General features: G+C 36.4%; 1 protein-coding gene across 1 annotated transcript in view; it reads right to left on the bottom strand.

Moving 5' to 3' along the window:
* Positions 1–9,929: 9,929 nt before the first annotated feature.
* The window catches only part of Piwil4 (piwi like RNA-mediated gene silencing 4), a 44,678-nt gene continuing 34,393 nt past the window's right edge, over positions 9,930–20,214 (bottom strand). The window contains exons 16-20 of the mRNA XM_046462385.2: positions 14,586–14,653; positions 13,104–13,257; positions 11,354–11,479; positions 11,098–11,245; positions 9,930–10,414 (exon numbers count right to left, since the gene is read on the bottom strand). Coding sequence (XP_046318341.1) covers positions 10,298–10,414; positions 11,098–11,245; positions 11,354–11,479; positions 13,104–13,257; positions 14,586–14,653 — 613 coding nt within the window. The 3' untranslated portion in view covers positions 9,930–10,297. The remainder of the gene's footprint in view (positions 10,415–11,097; positions 11,246–11,353; positions 11,480–13,103; positions 13,258–14,585; positions 14,654–20,214) is intronic.

Below are 20,214 nucleotides of genomic sequence, written 5' to 3'. Positions count from 1 at the left end.
AAAAGGAGTTTAAAACTATGCTCCTGTCATTCCAGCACTTAGAAAAAAGGCTAATATCACAATAAGAATGAGCAGCGGCTGAGAATGCAGGTACTGCCACAGAGGGACCAATTTAGAGCAGAGAGCCAGCAGCATCTTATAAAACCCTTCTCAGAAATGGCTGAGAAAGAGCTGCTCTGAGCAAGTGCAGAAAGAAGAAAAAAAAATGACCAGGTAATCAGAGGAGGAGGGAATGTTCCAGCACAGACTGTACAGCTTGTGTTCTGATAAGAACAGAAGGAGGCTCACAAAAGACAATTCTGGGCAGGGACAGGGATTTAACCTCAGCCATGCTGCCTAAGAGTTCTTGCCAATTCTCCCTGTCAGGAACTGGTGTCAGAATCCTTTGTAGATCTTACAGAAATGCTTTATGTAAGTACGTACAGTGATGTGTAAGGGATGTGGCACTCAATCCAGTGTGTGGGTACATTACTAACAAATCCTTCTGTGGTCTTCATATAGTTCAAAGTTAAAGGATCAACTCCAATAATGACATATTTGTGTAAATTTGGAAACCTAGAACAAGTGGTCTCTACTGATGGTCACAGTCAGTAGAGATTCCCATGTTGAGATTGGGCCAAAGTAGGTAAATGCTCTCCAGTCCCATATACTTAATGGTCTTGGTTTCACTGAGGCTTATTTATATCTGCTTGTTCTACACGTTACAGAGGATTCTTGACCTGGTTGGTGTTAGAATCACACAAGGTTATGGTCCCCTTGGTGACAATTGCCAAAGACTGGTCATCTCCATTTCATGGTTCCAACTCATATTAAGTTCTCAAAACATGCTCCTCAAATGAAAAAAAAAGTGATATAACTTCTATACTATGTAATCATGATCTACAGTCTGTCCCCATAGATTGTGATGCTCCAATAGGATTGCTATTGACCACATATAGGTTTTTCAATTTAATTCAAATTAAATAAAATTAGAATTCACTTCCGTTATCACCATAGCAACATTAAAAGTGCCTAATAAGCTCATGTGGCTAATGATTCCAAATGGAGCTTTCCCACCATCACAGGAAGCTCTACTGATGATGCTGCTCTGAATTTTGGAGGCTTTGCTGGTATCCTCATAGAACTGGTATCAGGAACAAATAACACTGTGTTCAATAACCATTTACTGATCTGTAACGAATATGCTCTTCTGGTAAATCTCAACCTTATCTTCATTCTTGCAAGGACACCTTCCCTGAGTTCTACCCTATGCTCCTGAGACCCAAAGGAAACTGTGTCCTCAGATTCTGCTTCATATTGACATGCTCATCTTGCCAGACAATGTCCTCCCACCTGTCAACAAAGCCCTTGAGAGCAGGATCAGGTTCTGATAACTCTCTGTTTCTCCAGTGTCTGGCTCACAGGTTGAGCCAGGTTCTCTGTCATGTCTATTGAACTAAATCAACTAGAGAGAGTAAATGGTAGGTATGGAGCAATCTCTGTATTACCTATCAACTCGATGATAGGGTTGGGTGAATGCTCTGACTGTGTCATGGTGGGAGGGCTAGACTTCCATGGAGACATGATTCACATAAAACACATGCACGTTCCTTATTTTTAAACTTGTATCTAGGTTCCTCATGGTATCCTACGTTTGGGGAAGGTTTTCATAATTTGGGGCCTTTTTCCTCTCAACTCCTTACATCTCTAATACTTGTTTTGTGTGTGTGTGTGCATAGTTTTTTAAAATTTAAAAAAAAAGTGAGAAATCTATAGGAAACACCTTAATACCTTTATATTAAGAAAGTCCTGACAGGAAATAGATGGCAAAGAGAGAGCAAAGAAAACCACAAGAGATAGTGCTGTACCCCAAGGGCTGAGGATAACCTTAGTATATGGAGGCAGGAGGCACTCCTAACAGGAACCTGCATTTCTGCTGGGAAGGAGCTGGGGGAATAAATTGCAACCTCCCTCCTCCCTCTCCCTTTCATTTCTATCCCCAGATGGTAACAGAGAATAACCTGCATAATCTGGAATCAACAAACAATAAAGTTTTTTTCATTGCTTTGTTCATCATTTAAAAAATAAATACAACTTTACAAATAGAGTTAGAAATTGCCTTTGTTGGCCCATTCATTCCATTCTCATTTGGTGTCTACTTTTTCTGTTTTGTTTTAAAATTTTTATTATGAATGTGCACCCTTCGTTCCATTGTTTTGGTTTTTAAGATTTTTGTATTTGTGTTTCATTTTGTGTATATAATTTGGTAACTTGAGTTTTTTCATTTGATAGTATGTTTTCAAGATATATGCATGTTAGTATATACTGATATGTTTCATTCATTTTAACAGCCTAATAGTATTCCACATTCTCTATCCATTCTGCTGATGGACATTTATGTTTTTACTAACACTATTCTGGGATGCGGTGAAAAACTTTGAATCCCAGATGGATTATAGGATTTCAACCTTCTCAACTTTACTTGATATGCCAAATGACTCTCCAGAATGGTTGTACTAATTTATATTTTCACAAGTAACCATGTGAGTTTCTATTTCTCCATGTTCTTACCAACTCTCAATATTGCAGATTTTTTAAAAAACAGTTTTCTTTTTTATTGTAGGTGGACAGATTTTAGTTTCTGACAATGTAATAAACATAAAAGAGTTTCCCATTGTCATTTGAATTTGACGTTTTCCTGATCCCTAGTGAAGGTGTGCATCTTTTTTAGATATTTATTGGCCATTTGGATGTCCCCTTCTGTGAACTGCCTTTTTTTTGGCCTACCTTTGCCTATCTTTTTATTGAAGTCTCTTTTCCTTTTTGATTAGTAAATCTTCATATAAACTGGATCTTGACTCTGTGTAAAATACATTAACAGTTGAATCAAGATTCTTGCAGGTCAAACATCCTAAAGGGAAAGTAAACAGTCAACCAAAGACAGAGTGGTATTTGCCCACATCATTTAAGGGATTTTTCCCCCCAAAATACTGAAGCTTATTAACAGGCTAAAATTCAAAGGGAACCCACTTCATTAAGTCTCCACATTCTGCCAAATGACCCCTGAACAGCAAAATTACCCTAGTTAAGAATCCCTGCTTTAAGCTCTTTCGGGGTAGTAAGCACATTTTCTTTTATCTCTGAATTCCTGCTGTCCAAGACCTGCCTGACCTTGTGAACCAAAGAGAACTTGGCTGCGGGCAGGCTGGGGCTGATGAAGGAAGGTCTTGCATAAGAGAAGCTATCTTACTTGGATCTGGAAACTACCAAGAATCATCTAATCAGCACTCTCCGATAGAACTCTTTGTGATGATAGAACATTTCTATGACTGCACATTGCAAGACATTGGATAGCCACTACCAAATGTGGCCTTGTGTGAAAAGGTGGACCAAGGAAGGGAATTCTTAAATGACATTTAATTCCAATTATCTTGAGTTTAAACTTCAAAGACTACACGTGGCTAGAGGCTACCTACCATATTGGTGGCACTGCTCTAGGCACTGAACAGCTTGACCCAGTGTAAGCATTACTCACCAAATTCTAGCTGGGAATTGGAAACTATCAAGGTAAGTAAAAAACATATTCATATTTCCAGTTTCTCTGGCCATTATCCAAGTCTAAAACAACATTTAGGAATAAATTCAATATTACTACATTTCACTCCACAGAGATGATAGAAGAGGCTGATCCCATTCACTGTAAAGAAATTAAGGTTACACCACTGAGGGGTTTGAAGACAGATGGTGTTTAAATTCTTAGAATCACCCAATTTATTTTAAAGCAACCTTTCCATGTATCTATCTTTTCCAAAGTTTATCCAAATATCATTTATTGAGAGCCTGTTATATACTATCAGCCAATGAGTTCACAAAAAAACACACAAAACAGCCAGAGGCACAGTGCAGACAACTAACCACAATATACTGTGAGGAGAGCCACTGTGGGATTCTGGGTGGGTGTCTGAGATGGGGAGAAATTGCAACAGTGAAGCTGATGTTGAGCTGAGTTGTAAAGTTTGACAATTAGCTGGGTCAGTTTTCTAAACCACCGTCACAAAAACAACAACAAAACAAAAAACAGAGATTTTTTTTTTAAAAAAAAATTAAATTCTCAAGCTCTTTCCTGAAAGTTCCTAACGTAGAGCTTCCTCATTCTTGTTTTAGTTAATGCATTTTTTTTTTGTCTTGCGGAAGTACATTCTTTAGTAATTCTTTCAGTGTGAAATGTCTGTAAGCAGTAAGCTCTCTTACAATATTCAAGTTTTTAAATTTATCTCTCACACTTGAAAGATCACTTAACTTCACCAAGAGTTTAGTTTCATTATTATTCTCTCTCAGGACTTTAAAAATATTATTCCATTCTCTCTTATCTATTCAACATAATAGGAAGCCAACAGTCAGTGTCATTGCTTCTTATAGGCAGTCTGCAAGTCTGCATTTCTTCCCTGGAGTCTTAGGATTTTCCCTTTATTTTTGGTGTTCTGCACTTTTAATACTAGTATTAAGTATGAAACTTTCTCATTTATTTTACTTATTTTTTTCATTCTACAAATGTATGTTTCAATGTTGCAGCACTAGTAGACATTATCTCTTTCAAAGTTGCTTCCACTTTCCTTCCACCTCATTCTTTGCATTTCTTTTTTCTGGAACCTCTACAAAATTTGTAGTGGGGTGTCCAATTTTATAATCTCCCTGTCTCTCTGAACGTCATTGTAAGTTACTTCCTGAAGCCTCCCCTTCAATTTACCAATTTTCTATTCTTTGGTTTTTAGTCTACTGGTTAGAAATTTTTACTTCATTGATCCTATTTTTTTTTAGGATTTCTACTTGATTATTATTTTTTAATCCACTAATTCCTCTCCATCAAAAGAGCTTACATCTTTATTTTACAGTAAAATACAGTATTGATGAATTTAGAGATAAAATTCCAACAACAACAGAAATATTTCTCAAGTCTCTAAATGGAGAAATATTTTCAAGGTTTTAAATTCCAGCTTGGCCTTCATAATCTTAAGAAAACAGTGACAATTTAAATATAAAAACTGTAAATGTGTGTAGCTTAAAATGCAACAAAATTTGAAAGCATGTAGTAAATGAGGAATATATGGATGACAAAGGGTGACTATCTTGAAAATATAAAGCCCTCTTTAAGTAGATGATAAAAACACAAACAAAAACACAAATGGCTACTAGGCATTTTCAAATTATTTTTCTTTCCTAATAATAAAAATAGAAATAAAAACATAAACGTAACATCTACTATACTAGCAAAACTTTTTTCTTCCTTGAGAATATGCAAAGCTTGCTCTGGTACCACTTGGAAAAGCACAAAGAGACATTTTGTTAATTACAAAAAAAGTAGCAGTATATATTAACCACCTTAAAAGTATTATAACTTTTTGATTCAGCAATTTCACTTTTAGGAATCTACCCCAAGGAAACAATTCCAAATACTTGGAAAGAAAAACTTATGCCATATTTTTACAGCCAAGAAAAATTAGGAACAATCTAGAGGTACAATAGAGAAAGTAATTTGTTACATCTGCACAGTAAAATATCATTCAGTCATTAAAATTATGCTTATAAAAATTTTATGATAAAAATAGGAAAATACTCATACCATAATCATGTGAAAAATGAAGTACGTGAAATTATATATTGTGTGTATACATACATACTCATATATAGAGAGAGGGAGACAGATTATAAATATAGATATGTAGTACTTGTGTTAATCAGCTTTTCATTGAGGTAACTAAAATACCTGAAAGAACAACTTAGAGGAAAGAAGATTTATTTTGGCTCACAGTTCCAGAGTCTTAGCACTCCTAGTCCAGTCACCAAATCTGTTGCTCTGGACCCAAGATGAGGCAGTATATCATGGTAGAGGAGAGAGATGGAGGAATGCTGCTCCATTTGTGGCAGCCGGGTAAGTGGAGAGACAGGAGAAGGAGGTGCAGGGAGGATGAACCCCTCCAGGGCACGTACCCAGTGACACCCCACCTGCCACCCAGTCAGAGCACTTGAATGAAGATGGACTGATTAGGTTACCACTCTCAGAATCCAATCTCTTCACCTGCAAACATTCCTGATAAACACAGGAGTTCTAACAGTACAACTAAAGGACTAGAAGAAGAATATCTATCGAAATGCTGACTGTTTATACTTGGTAGTAGCTGTATTGGTGAGTTTGTTCTACCTCTGTATACTTTTTTATACTTTCCAAATAGTCCATAATGTAGATCTATTATTTTTTATAATTTTAAATCACTGATTAAAAAACTTTTTCAATAAATTAGAAGTACCTTAGCTCAGTTCTCTTCATTCCTACCCATCTTTCCAGTAGGAACTGTTGGTTTATTCTTGGCCAGTGTGAACATCAGGTCAAACGAGAGTGTTAATTTGAGCAACAAAATTCAAAACATTTGACAACTCCTCTCAGAGTAGTTTACATTTCAAGTCTGAGACCTTGAAGTCTGTTAGAAAGGTTTAAGAGTAAATTTCCCATAGGAAAGCACTAACTAGAAACTGAACATTTAAAAGGTTATAATATCTGAAGGTAAATGATTTTCTTTTAAAATTCCATGTTTTGATTGATGGAGATTTTAAGGCTAAAAATAGACTAATTTTTAATAAAAACTACAGATTGATTTGATGGTGATAGTGATTGTGTGAGTTTGGTTTCCCAAAGAAGCAGATGTCACAACAAAATTAGATTTTTCAAGATATTCACTGGGAAAAACTCCTGTGAAAGATGTAGACGAAAGGAAGCAGGATTAAATAAGGAGAGCCTTCAGACCTCAATGCCAATCTGACATTGAAGAAAGGAGAGAGGGAAGGAAGGAGAATTGGTAGTAAGAGCCTGAAACTACAGTGCAGCACTGAGAAAGCCTTGGCCAAATCAGAGGAGCCCCTGGTAAAGGCAGCCTGAGAGCAGCTCACACTGGGCAGAAATGGCCTTAATCTGTTTCCTTTGCTGTGCTCAGTAGAGCTGAGAGCAGCCTAGAAAGAGCATGGTCTCAACATCACCCTGCAATGGATCCCAAAAAGGCTGTCAGCCAACCCTGCTCCTTGAGAAGGTTCTTTTAAAGGAAGACGTGATTGATATACCAGCACAGCAGCCACAGAAATGTATTGAACAGCAGATGGGGTAGAGAGTAAAGAGGGGAGGGGAGGGGAGGGGGGATAGTAGGGGATAGGAAAGGTAGCAGAATACAACAGTCACTAATATGGCATTATGTAAAAATGTGGATGTGTAACCGATGTGATTCTGCAATTTGTATTTGGGGTAAAAATGGGAGTTCATAACCCACTTGAATCAAATGTATGAAAGATGATATGTCATGAGCTTTGTAATGTTTTGAACAACCAATTAAAGAAAAAAAAATTTTTTAAATAAAATTAAAAAATAAATAAATAAATAAATAAAAGTATGCTTTCTTCCAGAGTCTTCTCCCTACCCCACAAAATAAAAGCAAGACTAAAAAATTTTCTTCAAAAACTTGTAGACTGTAGAGAAACTGTTAAGCTTCTCCTTAAACAGAACTGCAGAATTCAGAATCTAGTACAGCACCCAGCATATAATGTGCACGCATTTGTATTTGTTGACTAAATCATGTCATTTTTTTCCTTCTCCTCAGGTATAATACTATGGCACCTTTATTAAAGCTGGATACTTTAGGTCTGACATTCTAGTCCTTACAACAACACTACAATGTGGACATTGTTATAACTTTTTATAAGTAGACACACTAAAGCTCAGTGTGGTTAAGTAACTTGCCCAGGATCTCATGGTTACTAGGTGGTAATTTTAGGATTTGGAGTCTACACTGCCTTGAAGTTTGGCACATGCTTCCTCTTCTCTTTGTCCTTAGTAACTTTAAAAAGAAAACTAGGTAATGTAGGTGATAGGAGGCAATCACTTGAAAACTGAAATGGATCTTAGATATCATCTCGACCCATAGTCTTCAACTCATATCAGAACCATCTGGAAAATCTCAAAAGCATTCAGATGATCAGGCTTCATCCCAGATCAACTCAATTACTGTTTCTGGGGTGGGCCCAAGCATGTAATTTTTAAAAAAGCTTTCTAAAGTGCTCAAGTTTGAGCATCCCTGGTTTAGTGCAACCCCTGCTCATATTACAGACTGGGTAACTGAGTCCCAGAGGAAAGTCGTCACATTCAACAGTAAATGCTTTGCAACCTGAGCTCAAATGAAGATATCTTAGCCCCGTGTTGTCCTTTGGCAGTGTACTTGAAGGTGACTTATTTTTCTAACATTTGTTGCATCATATAGTGAAGGTGAAGGACTTTGCTCATAGGGCAATCCTAGAGTGCCCCCTCGTGGGACAACTTGGTAAGGAGTCATTATCTTGGGTAGTACTTGATAGGTAGAGAGAAGGGAGCTCGGCAGACCTTTGCATTGCCCAGTCAACATGCTTCATGTAAGTTTATACAAGCCAGCTGCTAGGCAGTGGGGCCCCACATCAGCCCTATACTTTGAAGGAAGAAAACAACATGAGCACAAAAGCAAAAACCACCACCAGGGATGGGTGCAGTGACTTGCCTCCAAAAACTGGCTATAAATGCCAGTATCAGCATCTAAGGCCCTGCCTTATAAAAGAATCCTGGGAGAAACATCTAAAATCTTATAGTACCTTTGATTAAGGCAGTAGAGTATTGTGGTTGATCTCACATGTTTTTACTGCCAAACGAATATGACGACAAATTCTGGATCCACGATTTATTAATCTCATAAGCTTTGGTGAGTTTTTGGTGGTATCTTTAATCCTTATTTTTATCATCGGTGAAATGGTCATTATATCCTATTTCTTATAGTTGAAGTAATATTAAATGTGTATGTAAAGTGGTTGGCACTGTGCCTGGAACCTATCAAGCTCCCCCAGCCTCAATGCCCCCCAAAGGTTGTCATTACTATTACTGGGGTGGACCCATAGTGGGTGCATTTCTACCAGGTCTGGACAAAACTCTCAAACCAGGAAAGAATGTTTACAGTGCAATATGATAAGACCTCTGTGCTTGTGCCGCTCCAGGCATCAGCTTCTCCAGCTATCAGCTCCTCCTTGTCCCTCAACCCAACCTGTCATCTCCCTCCTGCCCCTCCCTGCAGCTTTCCACAGAATCTTTCCTTGATAAGCAGAATCTGCAACTCTCATCTTTCCTTTATCAAAATATCTTTTGCATGTAGCCACCTTCTCATTTCAACCTGGAAAAGGTGAGAAGGTGAGGAGAGACAAGCAAAGGAGGATGAGAATGCAGGAGAGGAACCAGGAAAGGTATTACACCAGGGGGCTGGGGAAGAGTGTTTCAGATGGGGAAATGATCTTTGGGGCCCAATGCCACAATAGGTACGACAAGGACTGAGAGTGACCATCTTATTTAGCAAAGCAGAGGCCATTAGTAATCTTGACCAAAGCAATGCTTATATAGCAGTGAAATTCTAAAAAGTGACATTCTAATTGGAGTAAGGAATTGGATACATCAAGCACAGACTATTCTCGATTCTTTTAAGACGGTTTTCTGTAAACATGGACAAAAATGGAGTGATAGCTGGAGAGAGAAATGGTTTCCTTTTTGAGATGGGAGAAATAAATTCATAATGCCAATGGAGAAGTGTTAGTGGGGGGAAAACTGATGATGCAGAAAGGAGAGGGAAGGTCGCCTGCTTTCTCTGATTAGAAGCAAGGTCATCAGTGAGAGTGGCTGCTAGTAAGTGAAATACTGTCCTGTCATAGCAAGTGGTAAGTTCAATTTCATAACTACAACTCAAAGCTGATGGAGCTGTGGTCTAGTGGGTAAGAGCCTTTGCTAAAAATACTAAATAATGAGGTTCATATGTAATGCCAACTTAAGATTCAAATAACAAATGCATGTGTGATGCTCTGAACTTTATTTTCTCATAATTATTTAAAAAACACTCTACAAAACACTCAACAACATTATTTAAGGAAACCTCTATGAACTTTGAAAGGGGATTAGACACTATGTATCTATCATCAAAATATCATGCACACACATTTTCTGAAAAGATCTTTAACTTTGTAGGATTCTATTAGGAGACGGTGTACTTTAGTTCCATGGACCACGATGAGAACTTTCTCTAGCATATAACTTTTTAAACATTAAATAACACACATTTTTTTGACTGTTTTAGATTAAGATATTTTATGGGTTTTCCCAGAAGTAACTAAGCTTGATTCCTTTCCTCAGTGACAGACTCCAGCTTTTGGCAGATCTGTAAAAAGTATACCAACAACTTCTTGGATTCTTTGGGTAGTGACACCAAGGTTAGTGTCATCACAGGTAGAAGAGAGAATTGGCTAATTCCAAGTTTGGTTCCTTATGGATGCTTTGTGCCACCAGAAAGGTCAGCTTGTGTGCATACTGACATGGTGCTGGGATACTGATTAAGCCCTGAGGAGAAAAACATAGTGATCATAATTAAGAGGATGATTTGCTCTTCGTCATGATTTTTCTTCTGAGTTTTTCCAACTATTGATTATACAGACAAAAGAATGTGTCTCTAGATAAACAATAATCACTTTTAACTGACAATAGGCAGCCTCACTCACTCAGAACTGAAGCTTCCTGGCAAGGTAGGGTGAAGGCTTCATGGTGCTGGGTACTGGGAGACACTGCACTCAGGCCTGATCTGAGTTTCCTTTGACCTCTTATCTCAAGGGGCTTAGAGAAAACCTTGGCTTTGGACTTTGAGAGCAGCTCTTGGACTAATGCTCAGTACACAGGACAGACATGGCTGTTAGCACTTGCCCACCAGGAACATATGTGCTGGTTTCAACTTCCTCATCTATAACACTGAATTAAGAAAACCTTGATTTCCTCCTAAGCCTGCCTAAGATGATGTATATAATAAAGTCCTCTAATTTATTGTGTCTATTAATAGTTATTACTATTTTGCTTCTATGATACACTGGGTTCCTCCCACTGTGGACTTAAAGAGTCACACATTCATCTCATCTTGTGAAAAGTCAGATTTTTTTTTTTTTTTTGCCTAGGAATATACAGGAGAACTGGGTACAATTCCCAGGTGGGCATCTTGAGTATCATACTTACATCAGTAAGCAGCTTCCACTCACCTGCCAATTGTAGTACAGATGGCATAGTTTGAATGTTAGTCTCTGCATGTGGTCAGGCTTCAAGCAATTGTCATCATAGATGACATTGTAGTAGGTGGGACTGACAGTTCCCCGACAGGCAGTCTGGCTGATCAAATAAAAGTCATACCTGAAAAGGAATGTGGAATGGGTATGGGAAAGAAGTCACTTGGTTAAGGCCAAACCTAAACAAGATGCAGCAAATGCTGGTTAAAAACTGATCTCCAGTAGCACTCACCACTTTGGACGTGTTGCTTCTGCATCCACAACAGTGCCCAAGGGGGGGTTCTGGACAGTATGGTTCATTTCTGTGAAGAATCGTGGCATGCATTTCTTTCTCACCACAATCACTGACAGTCTGCAGCTTGGAACCACAGAGGAAAAAAATAAGAAGAAGTCAACTAAAACCAATTCATGCAGCTTTGCAGTTTTGGTTTTTGTTGTAGTTTTATCTTTTAAATTGAAATAAAGAATTTCACTATAAAAAACACTGCAAAACAGAGAAAGTAAAATTACCCATAATCCGTTCCTTAGAGAGACATACAATCTTTAAGCTAGGGATTGTCCTTCTATGTTGCAAAAGTGCACCATGCCAAGTCATCTGCCTCATTTATATCACTTAAGACAATGGGAGGAATGATTCACAAGACAATGAACTTGAACTGCATTTTGAGAGAAGATGTTCCAGTATTACCCAAGGAGACAAGTTTTTTTTTTCCATTAGCAAGCACCACTCTGTTTTCACCTTCACTCTTTCTCTCAAATTTATCTGAGTAGCAAAAGAAGAATCAATTTAGTTTGCTTCTCAAATCATCTGTTCTGAATTCTGTAACACTCACTAGGTAGATGGATGAACAGATCAAATTTATATTCTGGAAATGCTGAAAGGCCAAATGTTAATGTCAAAGCCCAAACCAAATATTCACCATTATGGAAGAAACTCTGGGATGCAAAGATCACTTGGAAGTTTTATTTTAAGCATTTTAATTATTTAAAAAATTGTGATGAATGTTTTCAGTATTGGACTTTGAAAAAGTTGATACTATAGAGAAAGAAAAGTAACCCCTCATCAATTGCTAAATTTACCCCTGTCTCTCTCGATTACATATTTTCTTTAATTTCTAATCATCTGCCTGAGATACATTCTCCTGTGGTCAGTGGGAAGAGAGATTTTTGACTCTAAGAGTTTGGCTGCAAGTGACATTGCCACCAACTTATGAGGCTCTCCATTATCTCTAAATACTAACTCGCTGAGATCAAGACTCAGCTCCTTTGTGATTTGAGGCCAAGAAGCTCTGGTTGATGGGAATGATGGTGAAATTATATGGAGTTCTATGTGCTTCATTGAAATAAGATGCTTTCCAAATATTCTAAGATGCCAACTTGAGATTACTGTCCTCCCTCATTTTCCATTTCTAATATTTTTATTGAGTTGCCACTTCACATGATCACTGAAGGAAATTTCGTACCAAAACACCAAATCTAGAAAAGCAACAAGCAGCAAGATGCTTCATGTCCAAGATGGTCTGATGTCCATATGTGGTTCAGTTTTCATCCCTCTCACTACCTCAACTGCACATTAGTGCCTGTAATTCAGACACATCAGCTCTGTGTGTTGATTGGGGCCTCAAATTTAAAACCAAGAGTTATTTTTTTCCATGGTATATTAATATGTATAATATCTTCACTGGCCATCAGTCCTGTGGGCTTCCTGCTGAGTTCGTGCCAGCTACTCTAAAGGATACCTGCCTTCCTCCAAGTGACCCACCTGGGACCCCAAAGCTTACACCACCTGGCTATGTATGTTAGACCACCATGACTACCCTCCAATCAAGGGAAGATTCATCAGCCATACTGACATGATGCAGAAACGCAGCAAAAAAAAAAAAAAAAAAAGTTAAAGTTATGTTTGCATACCTCATGTCAAATAGCTGCAGCTGAATGTGCTATTATTGGGAGTGTTAGAGAAAAGAACAACCATTTAATACCTGATATTTGAGCTGGATTCTGTTACACTGCTTAGCAGCTGCGGGACTTCATATTCAACAATGGTTTTCAGCTGACCGTCCCCTACACCATCACGATACACAATTATGCGCGCGGGCAAGCTGTGGTTGTGCTTGTACCACTTGTTGAGTGCTCCTGCAGAATTTGGTATTAGTAAGAAAAGAATGACATGTCCAGTGTCAACACATATATTTACATGTAATTTACTGTTTAAATAACTTGGCTATTTCAGACCATTGTAAAATAGGGTCAGACCTAATTTGGGTTGCATTTGCAATAATGTAAAAATGAATAACCTCAGAGGCCTTCCTTCATCTCTGCCCTCTGAAACATCTTAATAGTTTCTATGGCATAATACATTCTTAAATTTACCATATTTCTTTAACTAAATTTCAATATTTGTGCAACAAATCAACATTCAATTCATAATACACAGAGATATTACTAAAACCAAATTAATGCTAATTAGTTTCTTCAAGTCTTTAAATCCTCTCAATAGAAACAGGCTAGATGAGTTTATATCATTTTCTTCCCTAATGAGAATAAACATGAAAACATAAGGACTTGGCTCTTCTGCTAAAAACACTTGTTCAACTGACTCAACCAATTCAATTCCAATTCTAACTGATGATAGGATTTCTGAAAACATTCCCACCCACTCTAACTAGAATTTGCCTTAGAATAGAAATCACAGTAACTCACATGCAAAAGAAACATCTAATGACATCTGCTAAAAGAAATTTTCCAGTGTAGAGAAAGTAATAGGATGCAGTAATTCTTTTCATGTATATATTGCACAATTTGTTTTTAGAAGAGTTTATTGTCCAGAAAATTCATTTTATTTTTTTAGAAGATAATCATATATCTAAGACCATTATCAACACGGATCATCAAATTTACCTTTTTAGGAAAAAAAAATTACAACCTCCCCAAAATTTACCAGGTGGAAAATGCAGTCTGGAACAAAGATTTGTACATGTCACATTGTTGTGGAACAGCAGAGCCAGACCTGGGCCATGGCCAGTGAGGAAACAAAACCCTAGATTTGTCTTTCCATTGCATTCCACTGTGAAGAGGGCACCTTTCCTCATCTGTCACCTCCCCCTTCTTCTCCGGCTATGCCACACTTTATCTGTTAGCATCTCTACCCCAGGCCCAAAGTCTCTGCAGGGTAGGTTTCTTTTGGCCTCCACACTGCTCACCAGGACCACCAGTAGCCACAAACTTTCCTCCCTCTCAGCTTTTGTTTATCACACACATACAAATATAAATGCTACACAGTCTGACTGTTCGCCTCTATGAATCAGCATACAGCTTTGGGAAAGTTCTGACTCCATGAAATCTGACAGGCTTAGGGAGTTTGCTTCTACCTATCTGCTCTCATGAAAATATGTGGAAGGAATCTACTTTGGGTCTGAGCAAGCAGTCCTTGAAGCCCACCCACATTGTAACCTTTTTAGTACCAGTCATGAAGACTTTCAAGCAATCTGCAATATCAGTTGTTTTCTGAAGGATGCAGCGTGAAAACCACCTACAGTGAGCAAAAGAAAAAAGTAAAGCTTAATTTCAAAATTTTGCTCTAAACATGCCTTAATATTAAACAAACAAATAGACACTTTGAGTAAAAATCAATGACCCTAATTTTATATATGCTATGTGGTCACGATTATATTAAAAAGAACCTCTCCCCAGAATATGTTTTTTATTAAGCAAAATTAAAGCACAGTGTTAGCATTGAGATTCTAATCCTTGTATATTCACTAGCTATGTGAACCTAAACCTTAGTTTCCTTATCTGTGACAAGGAGATTTACAAGGCAGTAAGGTAGTTACTACTTTATAGGTTTGTAGTAAAATTTCCAGTAGACAATATAGCATAGTACACCTGTGCCCCGAGCCTTGCGGGGTGCTGCAAAAAGTCCCTCTTCTTTCTTGCTTCACCCAGAACACTGAATTGAGAGATTGAGAGTGTCTGGGAGCAGGTAAAGGAGACTTCAGACCATACTAATTGCTCCATTAGCTGCATCAGGAAGCCCACCCATGAGATGTTTGGGATACCTTGCTATACCCCACCTTCAACTGGCCTAGACGCACCCAAAATGCTCCATACATCTTGCCACTTCTACTCCAAGTCTGGCCCCTTGAGCACATCCTACAAGATAGTAAGAATAAGTGCCTTAAGTCTACAGGATTGGGAGAAAATACAATAAAGGCTGACATCTTCCCAGCTGGCTTAACTATAGGATTGGAAGAAGATACACACAAATATGAGAATTTCTGAGCACCAGCTATGGAAGACAATTGGGAAGCTCTCAGCACTTGGTATGGCTTTCTGGGATTGAGAGAAGGTATACAATCTTTAAGAACTTCCCTAAGAAGGAACAAGAAGTGTAGGACAGGCACACCAATAGAAAAGATGGAAGAGATCCTCACAATCACTAGTGAAGTCATTTCTCTCAAAGCATGTCAGTAAAGTCTAGGGGAATGACCAATTCTTCAAATGTGAAGACAGCAACGTACAACTTCAAGGAAGATGAAAAAAACCAAGGAAACGCGACACACTGAAGGATTAAAATAATATTCCAATAACCAATTCCAAAGAAATGATCTAAAAACTGCCTGACAAGAAATGCAAATTAGTTGTTTTAAGGGAGCCCAGTGAGCTACAACAAGAGAACACCGGCCACTTGATATCAGAAAAATAATACATAAACAAAATACTAACTTCAAAAAGAGAAAAATTGTCAAAAAGAACCAAACTGCTGCCTAGAACTGATTAATCCAACAAAATGAAATAAAGAATGCAATAGATAGCAGAATTGCTCCAGTAAAAGGATGTTTTCTCAGAGGAAGAAAAAGAAATTTTAGATGAAAAAAGAAAATTCATAGGAGAAAAACTTTAAAACATAAGGAATGAAGAAAGCTTATGGAATTTACAGAAAATCATCCAGAGGGCTAATATTCTCAATATGAGAGATTCAAAAAGAGAAGAAATAAGTGACAAAGTTTATTTAAGAAAATAATGGCTGAAAACTTCCCAGATCTGGGGAGAAAAAGGGACATCCTGCCACATAAAGGTCAAAAGTCCTCAGATCAGCTTAATTCAAAAAAGACAACACCAAGACACGTTATAATCAAACTGTCAAAAATCAAAGAGAATTTGAAAATGAAAAAATGGGCTTATCACATACAAAGGAACCCCTATCAGCAAACTCAAGAGAAACTTTATAGGCCAGGATAGAATGAGATGATATACTCGAAGTGCTAGGCAGGGGTGACCTAGAAATATTTGCCCAGCAAAGCTATCCTTCAAAAATAGAATCTTTTCTAAACAAACAAAAGCTAAGGGAATTTATGACCACTGGATCTACCTAATAAGAAATACAAAAGCTCTAGCTGAAATGAAAGTTGTTAATTAAGTAACATAAAAATGTAAGTATAAAACTCAATGGTAAAGGTAAACATATAGTCAAATTCAGAGTATTCTAATATGGATATATATAAATCACTTTTAACCCAAGAATAAGGTTAAAGGTTAAAAAAAATAGCTATAGCTACAATAATATTAATAAATACACAACATAAAAAATGTAAATTGTGATATTAAAAACTAAAAATATGTAGAGAGGAAGTAAAATGTTTTTGTATGTTATATATGGAAGTTGAGTTGCTATCAGCTTTAAAAACTATAAAATGTTTTGTCTAAGTCTCATAGTAACCACAAATCAAAACCCTTATTACCCACAGAAAAGAGAAAGAAAAATGAATCAAAACATATTAAACCACAAAAGAAAACATAAAGAGAGGAATAAAAAAAAACACAAAGAATCAACAAAACTGCAAAAACAAAAACAAATGGCAATAGTATATCAATAATTATTTAAAATGGAAACTGATTAAATTCTCCAACCAAAAGAGAATGACTAAATGGATAAGAGAGCCAGGGTAGCTATACTTATATCAAACAAAATGGGCTTTTGTCAAAAAACTCACAAGACACAAAGAAAGTAATTATATAATGACAGTCCAATTTAACAAAAGCACAAACCAACATATATGTAAATATATATGCACCTAACACCAGAGCACCTAAATATATAAAGCAAATATTAACAGATTTGAAGGCATAAATAGACAGCAATATGAAAACAATAGAGGAATCCAATACCCACATTTTCATTAGATGGAAAAAATCAATAAAAACAACATTGGAGCCAGTGTGGTGGCAAACGCCTGTAATCCCAGCAGCATAGAAGACTGAGGCAGGAGGATCACAAGTTCAAAGCCAGCCTCAGCAATTGAGCAAGGCCCTAAGCAACTTGGCAAGAGCCTGTCTCAAAATAATAAAAAGGGCAGGGGATGTATGGCTCAGTGATTAAGCACCCCTGGGTTCAATCTCTAGTACCTAAATAAATAAATAAATAACACTGAACTAGAATTACACTTTAGAACAAATGGATCTAACAGTCATACAAAATATTCCATACAAGAGCATCAGAATAATATTCTTCTCAAGTACACATGAAACATTCTTCAAGACAAATCATACCAAGTTTTAACAAATTTATGAGGGCTGAAATCATATCAAGCATCTTTTCTTACCATAATAGTATGAAACTAGATGTCAATAAGAAAACTGACAGCACATTCCTGAACAACCAATATGTCAAAGAAATAAAAAAGGAAATCAAAGTATATCTTGAGACAAATGAAAGTGGAAATACTATACCAAAACTGACGTGATGCAGAAAAAGCAGTTTTAAGAGGAAACTGTATAGTGATAAGTGCCTGCCTTAGGAAAGAAGTCTGCAAACAACCCAACTGTACACCTCAAGGAAGTGGGGAAACAAAAAAACGAAGGCCAACAAAGTGAAAAGAAGGAAATGATGGCAGTAGAAATGGAGACTGGAAAAACAATAAAAATAATCAACAAAATGGTTGGGGTTTTTTAAAGGTAGATTGATAAACCTTTAGATAGACTAATAAAAAAGAGAAAGACTCAGGTAAATGAAATCAGAGGCATTACAACTGACATCAAATAAACTCAAAGGATCATACACATTACTATGAATAATTATTGGATAATTTATAAGAAATGAATAAATTCCTGGACACATTCAACCTACCAAGATTGAATCATGAAGAAATAGAAAATGTGAACATACCAATAAGAGAAAGAAAACTGAATCCAAAAAAATAAGCCACAAACCTGATGGCTTTATTGGTGAATCTACAAAACACTTAAGGAAGAATCTTTCTCAAACTCTTCCAAAAATATGAACAAAAGAGAACATTTCTAAACCTATGAGGCCAACATTACCTGATATCAAAATCAGACAAGAATGTTTTAAAGTATATATCAATATTCCTGAAGATATAAATACAAAAATCCTCAAGAAATTGTCAAACCAAATATGACAGCACATTAAAAGGATCAGATACCTGGGATACAAGGATGGTTCAACATAAACAAATCAATAAACATGGTATACCACACTAACAGAATAAAGGAAAGAAGTGACCATCACAATATATGCAAAAAATGAAAAGATTTAACATTCTTTCATGATAAAGACTCTCAACAAATTAAATATAGATATCTAAATATATGAAAACCATTTTTTTCTTCATTCAAACGTGTCTTTAATTATACCTCCATTGTCTTTCCATTTTATCAGTGGTAACTCTGAGCCTGATATAGTCAGGGTGACCAAATTAAATCCATGAAGATCAAGACTTTCTAAGGAAATGTGAGCATGGATTGCAAAAAAAAAAAAAAAATTATGAAAACCACTTTTAATGGTGAAAATAAAAAGCCTTTCCTCTGAGGTCAGGAACAAGACAAAGATGCCCACTCTCACCACTTCTATTCAGAAGAATAATGTAAATCCTAGCCAGGGTAGTTATACAGAAGAAAATTTAAAAAGACATTCAAACTAGAAAGAAAATAGCAAAACTGCCCCTATTTGCAGATAACAGGACCTTATCTATAGAAACACCCAAGAACTCTACCAAAAATCTAACAGATTAACTAGTAAACAAATTCAGTAAAATTTCAGGATAAAAATTAACATACAAAAACCAGTTGTGTTTCCATGCACTGCAATGAACTATTCTAAAAAAAAAAGTAAGGAAAAATCTCATTTATAACAACATCGAAAATATGAAACTCTTAGAAATAAATTTAACCAAGGAAATGAAAAATCTGTATACTGGAAAATATAAATCGAAGAGGAAAGAAATTGAGGATGACACAAATAAATGGAAAGATATCCCATACTTACAGACTGAAAAATTACTGTCAAAATGTTCATACTATTCAAGTGATCCACAAACTCGGTATAATTCCTATCAAAATTCCAAAAGCATTTTTTCTTTCTTTCTTCATATTTGAAAAGCTGTTTATTATGAACAATTTCAAACATACCGAAAATCCACTGGCATTTTTCACAGAAATAGGAAAGCAATCTCAAAATTTGTGTAAAGCTACAAAAGAAATCCAAATAGCCAAAGCAATTTTGAGCAAAAGATCAAAGGTAGAAGCATCATACTTATTGATTTCAAAATACATTGTAAGGCCATAGTAATCAAAACAGAATGTACTGGCATAAAAACAGACATACAGAATAGAAAGCTCATAAGTAAACTCATGCATATGTGGTGAACTAATCTTTGACAAAAGTACCAAGAAAACACAATGGGGAAAAGAAAGTATCTTCAATAAATTATATAGGGAATACTGAATATCCATGTGCAAATAAACAAAAAAAAAGGAAGAAAGAGGAGGAGAAGCAAATAAAAAAATAAATAAAATTGATCCATCTTACATCATAAGGGGTAAATCTATGACTCTCGTCTCGGCAATGATTTTTTTGGACATGATACCAAAAGCACAGATAACAGTAAACAAGTGGGAATACATCAAACTAAAAAGTTTCTGCACAGCAAAGGAAACAATCAACAAAATGAAAAGGCAACTTACAAAATGGGAAAAAATATATGCATACCACATATCTGATAAGAACTTAATATCCAAAACATGTAAGGAACCCATCTAACTCAATAATAAAAAAAAGAAAATATACCACAATTT

The sequence above is a fragment of the Marmota monax genome, unplaced genomic scaffold (assembly GCF_021218885.2).
Source record: "Marmota monax isolate L192 unplaced genomic scaffold, Marmota_monax_Labrador192_F-V1.1 WCK01_AAM20220418_F8-fsc00104, whole genome shotgun sequence".
NCBI classification, from domain to species: Eukaryota; Metazoa; Chordata; class Mammalia; order Rodentia; family Sciuridae; genus Marmota; species Marmota monax.
Note: the sequence above shows the minus strand (reverse complement) of the source record. Positions and strands in the feature narration are given on the sequence as shown.